This window comes from Lottia gigantea, assembly GCF_000327385.1.
Source record: "Lottia gigantea unplaced genomic scaffold LOTGIsca_1, whole genome shotgun sequence".
Lineage (NCBI taxonomy): Eukaryota > Metazoa > Mollusca > Gastropoda > Lottiidae > Lottia > Lottia gigantea.
In genome coordinates this window covers 7452901-7469141 of record NW_008706746.1, presented here as the reverse complement: position 1 = coordinate 7469141, position 16241 = coordinate 7452901, and the positions used below count along the sequence as shown (strand labels likewise).

Sequence of the window (16241 nt, the reverse complement as noted above, 5' to 3'; positions counted from 1 at the left end):
TTAATCGCGTCTTCCCCACGATAGCCTGAACCGTGATTACCGTGGCCGTCGGGAACACTGCAAACCTAGCATAATGGAATTCATGTAATTTTCTCATACATCTCGATATAATATTGGAATTAAACCTCATTATAAACAAGTTGTCCTGTTTTATGAAACCGAAACGTGTGTCTACAGCTGGTTGTTTTCTGTGGTAAATAAGACAACTGGAATATTCTTATCGTTATTAGGGTGTATAGGCCTCATTCCTAAACCAGTGCTCCCAATAATGAAGATAATATAGCTGAAAAGCGTAAAAACATTCGAAAGACAACTGAAATACCAATCATTCTTACCCTCATTCTTAAATTGATGATCGAAACACGTGTTTACAACAGAAGAGGTGCTGTTTGGTTGCCAACTGTTTATAAACATATTATTATTGCATCATTTCCATACGAAACTACGTAACGTTTTTAGATAGACAAAACAGACACGAACTTAGTTAACACCATTGAAATCACTACGCCAGAATAAATCGTTCGATATTTTGATAGAATAGAACATAGAACATAAACATTGTTTTGCAAGTTTTGTGTTGGAAACATTCTTTCGATGTAAACTGTTGAAAGAATTTGAGGTGCTACTTTCATTTTACTTTATTTACGTCGGAACGTTTATACAGTAGTTCGATTTGAGTCACGCCTTTTACATTTCGGTCAACAAAGTTCGTGATCTGAAAGTAGAAACTATGTCAGTCGCGTAGTTTCGCATTGCAATAATTTCACACCAATTGCATCAAAGTTCTGTCAAGCCCATTTTTGTTATTATTAGACCACGATTAGACCATGGAGGTACTTGGTGATCATAGTAGTAATTTTGTAGATAAAATTTTACAAAGTAATGAAAAGGGTTTAGGAATAACAACATAAAATTTGCAAAAAAGAATGCCTTTATAGTAAAATTAAGCTTATCGAAAATATATAATAATCCAACAATGCGAACATCTCGCTCAAATTCCAACTCGCAGGTGCAGTTATTATGAAATGAACTCTATTGTTCAGTTTAATTCATTCAAGTCCAATAAAATGCAGTTTATTTTAATCAATTCAGTAACAAAAGTATATTATAGTTTACAACTATTGTTATTTTGTTAAATGTTCCATGTAATGGCATTCAGATAGCACCTGAAACCAACTTGGTAATGAATAATGATTAAATATAATTCTATGTATCACTACAATACCTAAGCCTTTCTTAGTTATTCCTTTCAGAGTAATTACAGATTAAAACGTTTAAGTGTTATATTTGGTACAAACCAATTGGCCGATAATTACACATTTTTCACAACCATCAATCCTCAAGTCCAAGTCCCTAGATTCGAAAATATTCATCACTGCTAGAACGCATACATAACTAACACCCTTATACGCCAATATTTCACTCTAACGCTGTCTTTTTGTGACAGTACAATATAGCTCAGGCGGTAGCGAGCTGGATTGTCGACTAGGCGATTAGGTGCCGTGGGTTCGAATCCTCTACAAGTTAAGAAAAGTTCACCCTCTATTACCATTTATACGGTACATGAACAACATATCAAAAAGACTAAGATACCAAGATTCGTCTGGCCTGGCCGATATTAACAGCATTAACATAACAGCAGAATATTCTTTTGAATATGGCCCATATTAAGGAGAAAGGGGCCAATTCCTGTTTTACAACTTCTGTGGGTCAATCAATCTCATGAAGTTTTCAAAGCAAGTTAAATTTTATAATTGAAAATGACCTACCTCTTTTATCTTCCTGTACTGTATCTCATTCACGTTCTTTAAATGAATTTGATTAGAAAATGGTATCCGAAACATGCAATGACCATGTCAATCAATAACTTTGCGAATTAGCTAACAGTTAATAAGAATAATTCGTTATTCCGACCAAATCTACTAGACTAAAACTAGTTAATCATTAGTTCATTTTATAGTGAAATTAGAACAATTAATATCGTACTAAATAACCTCAACATTCGTAACTATCTCGTTATTGCATACGAAAATTATCTCGAATACTTTAGCATATATCAGAGGAATATCAAAGCGACATAGGCATGGATATTATCTTTACAAGACGATCAATGAGAAACTGGTGTATGATATTTGCTCTAAAAGCAGATACAGCTCCATTGAAGATAATATTCTTTCGTGTCATTTTTATAATGAGAATCTGGGTATTATTCGTCGGCAATTAAATGTTATGACAATATAGACAGGCCGATATTCACGATACAGTGGAAAACGCGCCATTCTAATATGCTATCGAAGGACAATTACTGTCATCGATACAATTGTAAGGTTTTGAAATTAAAAATAAACGAAAAAAGGAGGATTTATGTAAAGATCGTATGACTAAAATTTCCACGAGAAAAACTTAAGAATTTAAATTAATTAAAAATCTGATTAAAAATCAAGGCAATAAAAAATAACGCATTAAAACCAAATATAAATTTTTTGATGTTGGAAATGGGATAGGCTTGCTAATAACTTAATAATATTCTTAATCCCTGGATTAGCTGAATCAGATTTAAAATTAATCACTTCAATAAGATAGGTAAATTTGATATCTAGTTGTATTATGTAGTAATATGTGTATTAAAGAGCGGGAAATCCCTACAGACGACCAAGCCCTACTTTATTAGAGGTTGGTTGAAATATGAGAATTGTGTAAAATTTGAAACTTTGTATCAAGAAACGTATATACATTTCAGGCATTTTAATTCTTTTACTGTTTGTCTCTCGTCAGTATCTTTCATCTTTCAATCTTTCATTCAGTCCCTTTGCAATAATGACGAAACTACAAAATATACAAATAGTCTGTAAGTCCCCGTTCTATTATATCTATCAGAGTCAACCGGTGATTATTCAATAATAGCTATCAGAGTCAGTATATTCATCAAAATTAGAAATATCAGAGGCTTAATTCAGTCAACAAGACTCCTTCCTGTCCCCGATAACAAAATTTATATTTACAGTCAATCGGGTCACACACGAACGTGTCGCACGATCTGTGTTATTTATAACAATATTTTCATCTCCTTTTACCAAAACCCAGGTCAGGTCGGAACCGCTGTCGCTCGGACTGGACACGTGACAGCAAATCTAGACACCATGTGCTACAAGCTGTTCAGGTCCTTCGACTTTAAGAAATCGAAAACGAGTAGGCTAATGCCAATGTCCATGCAGCGTTACCCGTTGTCATCAGCTAAACAGGTGCAGAATAGAGGGACGTAGCACATATTAATTTCAGTCATTAAATAGTACAAATTAATATTAGTTTTAAATTTTTATTTGCATCTGTTTAGATATCGTTTAATGAGTAGACATTAACGGTACCAGTAGCTCCACCTAATACATACAAATCAGTACCAATAATCCTGAAATAAACGAGAACATCTTTAGAGGTGTTTGAACAAAGGGTTACAATGTGGTCTGAACTGAGTTACTTGCCCTTGCTTTCGCGTAAAAGGCTTTGAGAGATTGTCTAAGCACTTATGGAAGCTTGGCAGAAACTGGCATGTTTATTTTCTCACCAACATAATCATAAATCGGAATCCACTGCCCATCACAGTCCAAGCACGGTCAGAACAGTAGCTTATGGCAAAATCGAGATTGTGAACTTGCAGTTACGTCCGTCATTGTATTGTAGGCGTACTCATAGATATGTCATACTTGTTGCACTAATCAGAATAAACAGTGACTCTTGGGGCGACTCAGTAGATTTCAATCATAATTTCGAAGTATGTAAATCATTCTTCCCACTTACTCCATGGCGGTAATTCTGGGATGTCCAGCTCTGTCTTGGTTCCATAAATTGGTCCAGTTGTCATTGGCATCACCTGGTCTGAAGATACTCTGGAATCGACCAACAGGGAGATTGGCACTATCGGGTTCAATGATGTAAACGAAGAGTGTACCAGTACGTCCACTACCAATGACGGCAATTCTCTTACCGTTAACCATACCAGTAGCGATAGCAGTTGGTTCAGGGCCCTGGAATGATACAAGCCTTAAGGTATTTCAAACCCATAGTTATTATCCATGAATAGATGGCATTCTGTCCAATATTCTCTACTTTCCCGTACCTGTATAATAAATAGCGCCATAGGGCGTGGACCAGCCTTATTTCATTTCTGTTAGAGTGGAACTAGAGCGAGAGGACTACGTTCCTTAGAGCGAATATGAAATGGAAGTAAATAAGTACATGTAGGTTTTCTTATCCTATTGGCAGTACTGTCTTTCCACCCTTCCTTGATCATAAATTTTGGGATACGGGAAAGCAAGAACTGCTGTTCAGTTGAAGGTTCAAGCAATTAGATCCCATGCCTTGATTAAGCCAGGGAGATTTCCCAGGTTTCAGATCGCCTGAAACCTCACGTACCTTATCGTCTGATCGAGTATCAGTATCTTGTGTTGGTACTCTATTACCACCTACAATATCACCATTAAATAAACTGGGGTAGGTTTCTTTCATCTGGTATTCGAATTCACCACCACTGTGATAAGTCTGAGACAGATCACTGGGTCTCCAGATAGAGAAGCCTCTAGCACCATACATTCTCAAGGATGTATAGGTATTGGTAATAACATCATCAAACCCATCCAATTTCTGTTGTAGATTACTGAGGTACAGTCTACCTATAGATATATAGCATCGACTATATTTGTTGATGAAATTCACATGGCAGAAAACGTTTACTATTTTTACAAAGACATTTGGCTTGACACATGGCTTTGTCATTTATTTCATTTTGAACGATCCGGTAAGATCTGGTGGTATTTAGTTATTTTGTTTTGAAATGTACACACAGGTTCTTCGATAAATGATCAAGAGTAAAATCAGGGCCTGGCGACCCTGGCCTATTGACATAATAACCAAGTTTTTATTTGTACACTGTCTACAAGAATATTTCTACTTTATATGAAATACAGTGCGGTATCCTTACCTAATCTGGCGTTATCTCTCAGATCATCAACAGTAGCAGATCCTAAGGCGTTGGTGTTCAATTCATTGGCTGAAACAAAGATAATTTTACATAAAAACATTTGAATTAGAATCATAAGGATTCTAGGTTAGTGAACAAATGCGTCTGGTAAGGCATATGCATGGACAAGGAAAACTAATAGAAAGACTTTGGAGAAGTTTTGTATAATGCTGCTTTCACTAGTGTCGGATATTAAATCTTATCAGGAATTGGATATGAAGGTTTAATTTTATCACGACTTTGTGCATATGGCACAGTACATAAGAAATATACCATAAAAGCAATTATCTAGATAAGTAGATGTACCAAGCAGGTGTTGGTTCACAAGAGATACATCGAGTCACTATCATTAGCTATGTAAAATAACCAAAAAGGATTGATCAGTTGCCAAACTAATCTACAATAAGACTTTCGCTGACAAATATAGGCAGAGAGACATCATTTCTTACCGTCAAATTGACGTCCACGTTTAGATTCAGTAAAATCGACTCCTTGCTCAACGGCAGTGAATTGTTTCTGAGCTCCAGTATCGGCTGTTAGTAAATAATCTTCACCGTTATGTTGGAACACTTTCATATCTCCTGGTTGATAAAAAGCTTGGATGTTTCGTCTCTGAAGGTTGATACCATCTCCATTTGGACTATCATCTATGAAAACAAAGAACAGTAATTGTTTGTTGATGGTTACTGAAGCTCAATTAGATAGAAAATGGCTGACTTTGAATGAACCAAAAATGCACCATTTCTTTTACAGGATGACATCAACATGGGATATTGTGTTGTTGATTGGTGGAGCTCAAATTCAGTAATCTGCACAGCATTTGAGAATAGGGCCATTATCTCTTAATTTTACAAATGACGTAAATATATCATCATTGTTTGCACTTTTTTTTAAGTTTTGGCAGATAATCTATAGCTAAAAAATGTCATACTTAAATCAGCATCACTGGTATCTACGTCATACATGCTGAAGTCTTTTGTTCCCATATCATACAGTTGGATGTCAGTGTTAACTCTGGTAGTATCAAATCCACCAACAGCGTTATTCTCCTATAATGTTATAATTTTTATTTCACCAAACCGTTTACAATGTAAATCTACATATTTGTCTTCGTGTTTTTCTGCTTGTCATCGTTTATCTGAAGCACACTGGATCTCGGATTTTGTCTGGCACGTCTAGACGATCTCTGTATTTGTCATCAGCGAAAGGGGTAAATCGGATTGAAATATTGTACACTCTCATAGGTTCGAAGTAAACAACTGAGGAGAATTAATGAAGTAAAATATTATATAAAAATGCATGGCATTACCTGACAAATGACGTAAGCAGTGTTGTTTGAGCCAAAGGCAATAATTTCCGGTTCAAGATCATTAGCGAGTCCTTGGTTAATATCGTTGTAGTTGTTATAAACCTGACGAACAGCTGAATTATTGGCACTGAAATTAAATGAATTGAATTATGTGTCATCATTGTTTGTCCCTTATAATATTACCCTTTGTAATTCCGAGAACTTAAGAAGAGAAACCAGGACTACCTATCAAATTGCAATTCTGAAGAACAAACCAAGAAGCTTTTATGTCGACGAGGTAGAGGCACCACAAATTTAACATAATCAACTAACAATTTTGACCGTTAAATGCTATACAATATGCCTTGATAGATGGTTTGCCATAACAACTCTTTGGTGTCAAACTTTAAGCTAAATGTTTCCTTCCATTTGTCGCAAAGAATTTAAAGTCTCAGAAATTCAAATGAAACAAAAACTCACGCAAAATTAAGTCTGTGTACAGTATAACCACCAAGAGGGTTCAGTTGAACCAAATCAACATGGCCGACGGGATCTACAAAAACTTTGGGATCATTTCGACCACCTGCTTCACCAGCACAAGCAACAACAATCTGGTCGCATTCTTCATTGAATTTTAAACTCGTTGGGTCAGGTTGTACTGGAAATAATAAGAAACTTAACCCCCTTATGAACAATGAAGATAAACACCTATATACCCTGAAATCTGAACTCAAAGTAATATGGATATTAAATGAAATCACTTTGGGCCAAGTTATACATGCTGAAAGGGTTAGAAAAGTGTAACGTCAAACACCGATGACGATATATCAAATATATGAAAGAAAAGGGCATAAACCTTCTTTAGCGACTGAGGAAGCCTCACTACATGCCAATTAAATATTATAATAACGATAAAATTGGATTCAGACATCTTACAAGTGTCGAGGTTTTAACTAACACAACCTACGTCATTATATACCTTTCAGATTGAATAACTTTATCAGCAGACAGTGGCTATCCTGATTTGAATAACTGGTCTGAAACAGTAGCCCATGAGAATTGTTTCGATAACCTTGAAGAAAAGGCGGTTTGTGAAACACAAACTATCATTCATCATCGAAATTTAAATTTCTAGTAGTATGGAAATGAAGAATATATCTTGTAGCGCAAGTTCCAAGCTTTTCTTCCAAATACTCAGTTTCCAAATTCCAGTCCTTAGGAACCCAAAATGTGTTCATTGTGCAGCAATACTCACCTGCAATATTTTCACGTATCACAAGCTGAGGATTACTGGCTCCAGCGGTCAATAAATCGAACACTTCAATATGGCCCTCATAGGTCTTCTCTCTGTTAGCGAAACCAATAGCAAGTCTAGCCAGTTGATTGAGGCCAGAAAATCGACAGACAGCGACTGAGAGAGGGATACCGTCACTGACAGCACTAAAATGTTTCTGGAAGTATAACCTCAGATTGTCTTTCAATGAAACATCCACTACGTTCAACATATCAGTATTACCACCTGGAAAATACACAATAGATGATAAAGACAATTTCTTTGCAGTGTTTTTGCAGTCTTAATGTTACATGAAACTCTTAACGCACAAGATTGTTTCAGGATTTTGGTCGACTAACAAAAATACACCCGAAAAACTCATCGGAGTCACATACTCAAAGTTAGAAATAGTAACAGTGGTTTCAATGATAAATCAATAAATTTGAATACCACGACACTCTCCATAATCCAACATATTTTTGCAGGCCCATTAGACGTCGAATAACACAGAATACTGTGTATAATGTGCTTTCGCCACATGCTGTAAAATGCCGATCTGTTGGTATCTCTAATAATGGTAACGGATTAATATAAACTTCGGCTTGTTTCTGAACCATAGATATACATATAAAATATATGGTTTATTTTCTTTAATTATAACGTTCCAGATCAAAATTCAAGATTTAGGGTTTCTAGAGACCCGTTTTAAAGTATATTGATACTCACCAACAACGTAGAGTAGATTCTGGTCGGTATCTAAAGCCATAGCATCAGCTAAACCCATAAATAAATTCTTCTGACCATTTTGGTTTTCTAATCGTAGACTGCTGGTTTGGTTGACAACTAACAGAGCCTGTGTCGCGGCTAACCCCAATACCAATAATGACACTGGTCCAAACATCCTAAAATTCAAATTAAAACGTGAATTGAATAGGTCCTCGTCATTTTGAATAGCCGTAGGAATCTAGAAAAAGTGGTGTAACCATATTGTAAAAAAAGAGATGGCTTAGCATCCTATATGTTTAAGTGGGCATACACAACCTACGTGAATTAAGTTACGGCAGACGCTTCTAGCTCAATTTCTCTTCGCGGCGTGTCTACATTATGGTTCTTGCATCTTGCCTTAGAATATAATTACCGATTTTCTTATCTGCAATACGCAAGAAGTGATGGACGACAACACGTTTTATCCAACGTGAATCAGGCCATATTCCGTACAATAAAGACGACTTTGATGACAACTATGCACACGAATCGAACATTAGGCATCTAACAATGATACACGCAGAAGCTTTAGACTTAGATCTAATTTGTAATAAAGATTTCTTACTGACCTGCTTCTAAAAGGAAGAAATGAGAAGTGACGGATTGTCTTCAGACCCGAGATTAAAGATAAGATAAAACGCACCTAGAACAATACCTTATCTATCTTAAAAACTTAAAACTCGAAGGATCTTCCCAAATATTTAAAATATTCATTCCACACAGACATGGTATCGATGTACTCTGATTTGGCATATAAGATATTTGAGCTAATGGCGTTGTTTTCCTAGCACGTTATTATCTGGAATTACGACATAAATCGCACCGGTCGGACTGGATATCAGAATGTTACAAATATAAACTAATGCTCGAAAACCTTTTTAGAAAAATCCTGTCAAAGATCGTACGAAAAAGATTAGCCCATTGTTGTTGTAACTAAATGTAAAATTTGTCCGCTATAAGGGCGACATGCTTATTTTTTGTTTCATTAATCAATTAAATGCAGAAAATACGAACATAAAACAATTATGTATTTCTCCTATCTAAACTCAGTTAATATTTCATATACAGGTTGTCCCTATACACTACCCATCCTGTCCTTTATTACACGTCGTCAAGCACCACCCCACAGGGCCAATACAAACATCTATTTTAAGCGATAATGTGTCAAAGTTACATAAAAGAAATAGTAGGTCAGATAGATAGTGTAGGAAAATATAGAAACAGTCTACACGACCGGATCTATTTTAGATTTCTATGCCATGCATTTAATAGGTGAATTGACTCTAGTCTTGCTATGTCATCGTGGGTGAGATAACAACTAGTGCCTTTTAATGCGAAATGCTTGGTTCTTATGCACTATTAGGACTATCTGGAATATTGTTAAATCTTTGGGAGTCTATGAGAAATAAACCGACGCTTAGTGTCAATTGCTTTGTATGGCATATAACATAATTGATTAACCGGATCAAATACCGAAAAGTAGGATGTAAAACTCTATTTGATATCATTTCCCATTTCATTTTCTTTGCCGCTTTGTCGTTATTAGTCATGATGACGTCATACGACGTAATCAAACTTTATTACGTCATGTAAGGCAGACGTCTCAAGAAGACGTGGTCATCTTTCCTGTTTCATTGCTATCTGTAGTTTGTATGGTATTCATTTGGAATAATAAATCAAGATGAACAGGGAAAGCCGAAGGATGATAAATGCATTTAAGTTGAAAGCAGCGGTCGCCAGATTGGAAAGAGCGAAAATCAACTCAATTCGTGCCCAGAAGGGACTTCCTCCCCTAAGATCATGGTACGAAAATTGGTATATTGTTGTAATGGAGTTTATCAAACAAACACTACTACGAATGTGCTGTCCCTGTGTTCTACATAAGGGGAAACAGAAAAACAAAAAGTTTTGTTGTTGCAAATCGACATCTTGTTTTGCCAGGACGCTTACTGAAGGAACATATAATAACGAGATATTCAGAAGTATTTTGTGGTTTTTCGCTGGAACAGTGATGTCGTTTGGTATATACGTCCTGATGGCGTTGAGCCTTCAGTTGAACTTAAAAATTTGCGTAACTCTTGCTATTATGGTGAGTTTCATACTCTGTATTGGACTGGCTTTTTCGGACCTTATTAGATGTGTAATGCTGTTGGTTATTCCAAATTTTTTCACGAGTCAAGGCAGGTCCTTCCTGCTAATGTACGCCATGGTACTGGTGATGATTTACCCCGTTACTAACTTTAGTAACAATATCCTGGTCATGTCGGAAAGTGCTACGTGTGGACAAGGCATGGCATTAAATGAAACAAAAGATCTGGTTAAAACTGCAGTTTCTCCAATAGCCTCGATGGCTGATGGTTTGCGAGAAATGTTGAAGGCTATCTCCAGATTTGCTAGATCCATTAAAAGAGCTTTCGTGGCAATGAAGAATGCTATACAAGAGATTTGTTCAGCAATAGCTCGAGTGTTTAAATGGTTGGCCAGTATAACTGATATATGCAACGAAAATATGGGAGCACCTTATAAGAAGTGCCTGAAGGCTTTCAAGGATGCATCTGATGACTGTCAAGTAAAACTAGGATTCATGAACTTCTTGTGTGGAATAGTGGATATTGTTGCCAGTGTATGCAACGTGGCTCGAATAGGTGAATTGTTGTGCATTGTGGTGGACGCTGTCGTGAGTTTTGTGGTGGACGAAATTGGGGCTCCAATAAAGGCCGCCATTCACGACGTAGAGAAAATGTTTTATTTTAATGTTTCAATGGAATATCACTATAATTTGACGATGGTACAATCTAAATCCTATGATGATGTGAAGCGGGATATTATGAATGATGTTAAAAGTCGACTATCAGTCTTAGATCAAGCCATCACGGGAGCTGAAAGTATTATGATGTTTACCTTTCTACTGGTGTTCGTCCGGGCAATGTTGTATCGATGGAAATATTTGACTAAGGATAAATATGACAATACGTATATGACTGAAACAATCAAATATATCGACAACAAGAGAAAACTGAGAGGCTTGCCAACTATACTCCCTTTGCGGACAAAAGAAAAACAGAAATATATCGGTACCTTCTCGCCAAGTTTCACCGAAAACGAACAAAAGAAACTATTGAAAGGAATTGTATTTCTTGTATTGAATATCATCAATGCATCATTTTACATCTTGAGTGATTACAGTTTATATTGGACTCTATTATTGATCAAGGAGCAGTTACAGATAAAAACAACGGCCCCTGTACCCGCTCATCTTAAAGTACATGTACAGGGTGAAGGATCTATGGCTGATATGTATCGCTCCATGATGGGTGTCCTTGACCCTGTAACGGGTCATCAACTAAACGTGGATACCACACCGTGCATGCCGAACCCTGGAGTACCCAATTACAGAATTTACAAGATTGTTACTGGCATTTTGATTTGTTGTTTGATAACGAATATCTTTGAAGCTTATGGTTTACGACTCCGGCATATCATCGCAGGTTGTTATTATCCAAAACGAGATCACGCCAGAGCTATTTGGTTGTACAACAGAATTCTGAAGATGAGGGGTAAACTTAAGTATAAGATGGCAAGAATGATGAAACATAAGTATCAAGGAGTCAAATCTACTGAAACCACCAGTTTAAAGGCTCGTATAGCAATACAGTATCCAAGGATCGGTAAAGTTATGAAATTTCTGGGTTACAAACAGAAGGCTTGTATAAATTGTGGTACTGAAGGAAAAGAGAAAGACTATGAAAATTTCCATCATTGTGAAGGTCCTGGGTGTAATGCCGTATACTGTTTGGATTGTTTCGTCGATCTTAACAATATATGTAATATATGCATGAATATTTTGGACTATGGTGAAGATTCTGATATAAGTGAAGAACTGGACTCGAGCGAAGATGAATTCCATGTTCTGGCCATGAGAGAAAAGGCTAGAGCACGTAAAAAGAAGATAGAAGAAATCCGAGAGAGGAATAGGCTGAGTAATACTATACTAGAATTCAGATATCTGGCTGGTATCAGCGCACAAGCGACCGCGTCTGAAGTTATTGAAATGGATAGAAGGGCGCCGTTAATAGAATCCGATGCGTCCACCGTCTCCAGTTTCGGCAAGCCAGCTGACCAGAAAGGTAAAGGTCTGTTGTTATCACCATCTAGTAGTAGCTTGAGTAGCCTAACCAGTAGTGATTAAAAACAACTCCTGGCATAACAGCCTTCTTTGTATCGGCATAACAGTGAACGGTCTTGTTGACAGCTTCCAGTCTCACCTCTTCGACTGAAGACTTTACTGGTACATAAGTATAGCTAATGTTAGTTAGGAACTTCGTGGTGTCTAAACAGCTGCTTAAGATCAATCTCTGATATCGAACGATATCGACATATTTTGTCGTATGCAGTGAATGCAGAGTCCAAGTAAGGTAACTTTACGGATGTGAGGAAAAACGGAGCAGATTAATTGATTGTGTTTAAAATTTATGTTTATGAAACTTGATGTATATTTTAACTGTTGATGTATTTGTTTGATGATTAAAGGGATTCGTTATTTATATATTATTTGCTCTCGTTTCTGATATATAGCTCTATGCTGAAAAGAGTTCAATCTCTGGTGTAGAACTATAGTCTGTCGTGTAGACATTCGAAACTACGTATGATTCTTACATGGAAATAACACACACGAACGCAGTTCACAACCATTTTGAATCTAACTTGACTTAAAAAGTCGAATTTCTTTAAAAGGTTTGATATTTCAGCAAAGCTTTCAAACACATTTAAAGCCATTTCTAAATCTTAAAATGTGATTTTTAGACTTTGTTGAAATGTTGCAGTCTTTACTTGTAGTAAGAAGTCGTGTGCAGTGATAAGGGACCATAAGGAGCAGTGTAAATATTTAATAATTATTTTATCCCCGGGACTATAAAGTTCGTGTTAATTAGTGCATGTCATAAATTTCTTGGATTGGATAATTTTTACGTGTGGCTTTTGTTTGAATTCCAATGTTGACCCTCGACAGCTGGTAATTTCTTATCTTCAGCTTTCCTATTTCCTTATGACATTTTAAAGATTTAAAGTTCAAAGTTCAAATGTATCATTTCAATGTTTAAATGCTAATCGTTTCAAAATATATGTCATTAACTTTAATATAAAAACAATAATGAACACTAAATTACAAAACAAAACAGACAATGCTATAAACTTTAATTGACAACAATAAGGAGCAACAAATTACAAAACAAAACAGTATACAAGTACGCAGATATACATTGATTGTTCTAGATGTGTTATCAGTGTTTATGGTAGATTTGTCTTGATCTCACTGTTTAGTCATACCGTTTCAAATTCAGTCCATTACACTGAACTGATAGTTCTCGTAGTTCACTCTTACTATTCACTCTTCTGTCCACAGTTCCTCAAGTCATCCTTTCAATTATGTAATCTTGACCGACAAACCAGACGGAAAAAACGTGTCACTCAACGCTGGAAGAAGAGGCCAGGATAATCAAGTCTATCTTATCACAATGATATTGTGGCAGACAACACGTGTTTTTATTCTCACTGAATCAGGAGCTTTACTCAAATATTAAGTACGATCTTCACGCTATGTCCACACCATTAATATTCAGGTCACGTGTTGACGTCTGCGACCAGACGTAATCGTAAAGTTCTTCTACATGCGACTTCAGTTGACTATATTTTTTATTTCCACGAAAAGCGCGGGAGACGACTGCTCGACGGACGAAAATTCTACACTTGGAATCCATCACGTTGTCAACTTTGTCTTTTAAATCGTCTGTATTCAAAATGTCTCGCCAGTCAGAGCTGAGCTTTTTGTGATTGATTACGTCACAGTAAACCACGTGTCTCTTTCCACCTGGCTTTGTCTGAACGGAGAACTCGTACAAATAACGTGTGTTGGAAAAACCCGCTCTAAATAAGGACTTTTTAACCAAAAAATCATAATTGTTTATCCACTTCTTTGAGTCTGTGGCAACGCCGGATTTCGGTTGGACAGCAAGTTTCCACACAGACCAGTCCAAATAACTATATCGGAAATTGTTTACTGTTACACGCTCCCTTCGGAGTCTGGGGTTTACAATTGCAGATACTGTGGCAGGTTTTGGTATAGGTTTCCTTGCAGTTGTGACCACTCGTTTGACAGATTTCGGAAATTTCCGTGTTTTTGACTGAAAAGTTGTAGAATCGACAAGTGAAATACTGACAGGAACTGATCCACTCCCAGGATCTACATACGGAACCACTGTCTGAGGGTCTGTTTCCATAGAATCAATGCTGCTAAGGGGAGATAATGGAGGTGTCCGGATAGCAGTCGGCAGTGATGCATTGCTCGCCTTCGAATCTACCCTTTTCAAAGCACCAAACACACCCTCTAGCCCGACATCCAACGCTGCCAGTCCAAACCTCGACCTCACCTCCCGTTCATATCCCTGAAATGATACAAAAAAAACCATAAAATTTGAGTTTACAGTTTCAAATCACATCATTATTTTTCGATAAGGTGGTTGCAATCGGAACAACTATCTAACTGGACTAGTGGACACACAATATCAAAAAAACCAAATAACTCAAATTGTATTATGTATTATGTATTAGGTATTTGTTCATTAGCATTGGATCTTCACAAAATCGTGGGGAATTTACCAGTTCAATTTATTTTTTGAAGTGAAAAAAGTCACCACCAAAGACATTATCCATACTACGAAGTACAATAAAGCAGCCTAGGTCACTCACCTCAAGGAATTCAGCACCTCTCTCTCGATAGCATATAGCCATAATGACGTCACAAACATGGCTGAAATCGGCCATTTTGATATATTCGCCAAACGTCTGTTCTGATATCATTCTGAAGAATTTTTCTGATTCCAAGTCATCAAATACGTGAACTCCGTAAATGTGCACGTCCTGAAAAAATAAACAGTTTCGTGTTCGATTCAAGAAATAAATAAGTAATTTTCTTATTAAGCATCAAAATGAAGACGATTTAATATCCGACCTAGGGCTAGGCATTTTTTCTCATTAACGTCAACGTTGTTTTTGTTGGATCTGTATTCACCTTAAGACGACGCTTCCTAAAAAAGACACCTTTCAATGTTTCTTACCGATTGGGTATATATTTGGACCTCTTCTTTCCAATCTATCTTATTGGTGTTCAATGGATAATCTGGTTCATGAGGATACGCATCACCAATCATTATCAATACTTTCTGAGATGTTTGAGTCCACGAAAGGTTCTGTCGGACCATTCGTAACACCAGTTCGTAACATTCACTGACGTCACCGCCTCCCGTTCCTCCAACATTGTTCATGAAGTCACATAACTTGGGCAAATCGTCAGTAAAATCGACGTGCTTCGTCACATAAAAATGTTCAGCGTCACAATAATCACCATGAGCTATGACAGCAAATTTGATTCCGGGAATATCTGCTTGTAGTCTCGTTATCATGTCTTTAAGACGCGCTTGGATTTCATCCAGAATTCTTGACATGGATCCAGTGGTATCGATCGAAAAAACGACCTCAATAGGACCATTTGGTAGGGCAATCATTATGAACTTATTTTGAAGTTATTTGACTTTCTATCTATAGATCTTTACTATGATATCAAACGAACTGTTTAGTTCAGCTGTATAGTTAAATATGACTACTTCGCCAATCTTCCCGTATTTATAAGCTTAGTAATCTACTTCGCAGAGCTATATTTACTTCGCGGATTCTCTTTACTTCGCAGTATCCTCTTAACTTCGCGGAAATGAATGCAGACAATGATAAAGCAATGGCCATTCTTAGCTGTTTTCCACTCGATGATCATTTTTCAATGATAGGGTAACATTATTAGTGTATTCGAAGTTTATGAAAAGAGCATAGCAACATATGTAATAGAGAAACTC

The 16241-nt window shown here is 36.6% G+C and overlaps 3 protein-coding genes across 3 annotated transcripts; 1 reads left to right on the top strand and 2 right to left on the bottom strand.

Annotated features, from left to right (window-relative positions):
* Positions 1-3301: 3301 nt before the first annotated feature.
* On the bottom strand, positions 3302-8949 carry LOTGIDRAFT_228108 (hypothetical protein). The gene is made up of 11 exons (XM_009045881.1): positions 8910-8949; positions 8302-8477; positions 7558-7821; positions 6783-6960; positions 6324-6450; positions 5946-6063; positions 5464-5661; positions 4976-5044; positions 4411-4667; positions 3796-4022; positions 3302-3406 (listed from the first exon to the last, which is right to left on the bottom strand). Exons 2-11 carry the CDS (start codon positions 8474-8476, stop codon positions 3331-3333), a joined length of 1689 nt encoding a protein of 562 aa, XP_009044129.1. The 5' UTR covers position 8477; positions 8910-8949; the 3' UTR covers positions 3302-3330.
* A 1477-nt stretch (positions 8950-10426) lies between these two features.
* On the top strand, positions 10427-12529 carry LOTGIDRAFT_103236 (hypothetical protein; the record flags this gene model as incomplete). Its single annotated transcript, XM_009045880.1, has 1 exon — positions 10427-12529. The coding sequence occupies one exon, from the start codon at positions 10427-10429 to the stop codon at positions 12527-12529; it is 2103 nt and encodes a 700-aa protein (XP_009044128.1).
* Positions 12530-13666: 1137 nt separating this feature from the next.
* LOTGIDRAFT_228107 (hypothetical protein) lies at positions 13667-15974 on the bottom strand. Its single transcript, XM_009045879.1, has 3 exons — positions 15453-15974; positions 15085-15255; positions 13667-14780 (listed from the first exon to the last, which is right to left on the bottom strand). The coding sequence occupies exons 1-3, from the start codon at positions 15897-15899 to the stop codon at positions 13929-13931; spliced, it is 1470 nt and encodes a 489-aa protein (XP_009044127.1). The 5' UTR covers positions 15900-15974; the 3' UTR covers positions 13667-13928.
* Positions 15975-16241: the final 267 nt, after the last annotated feature.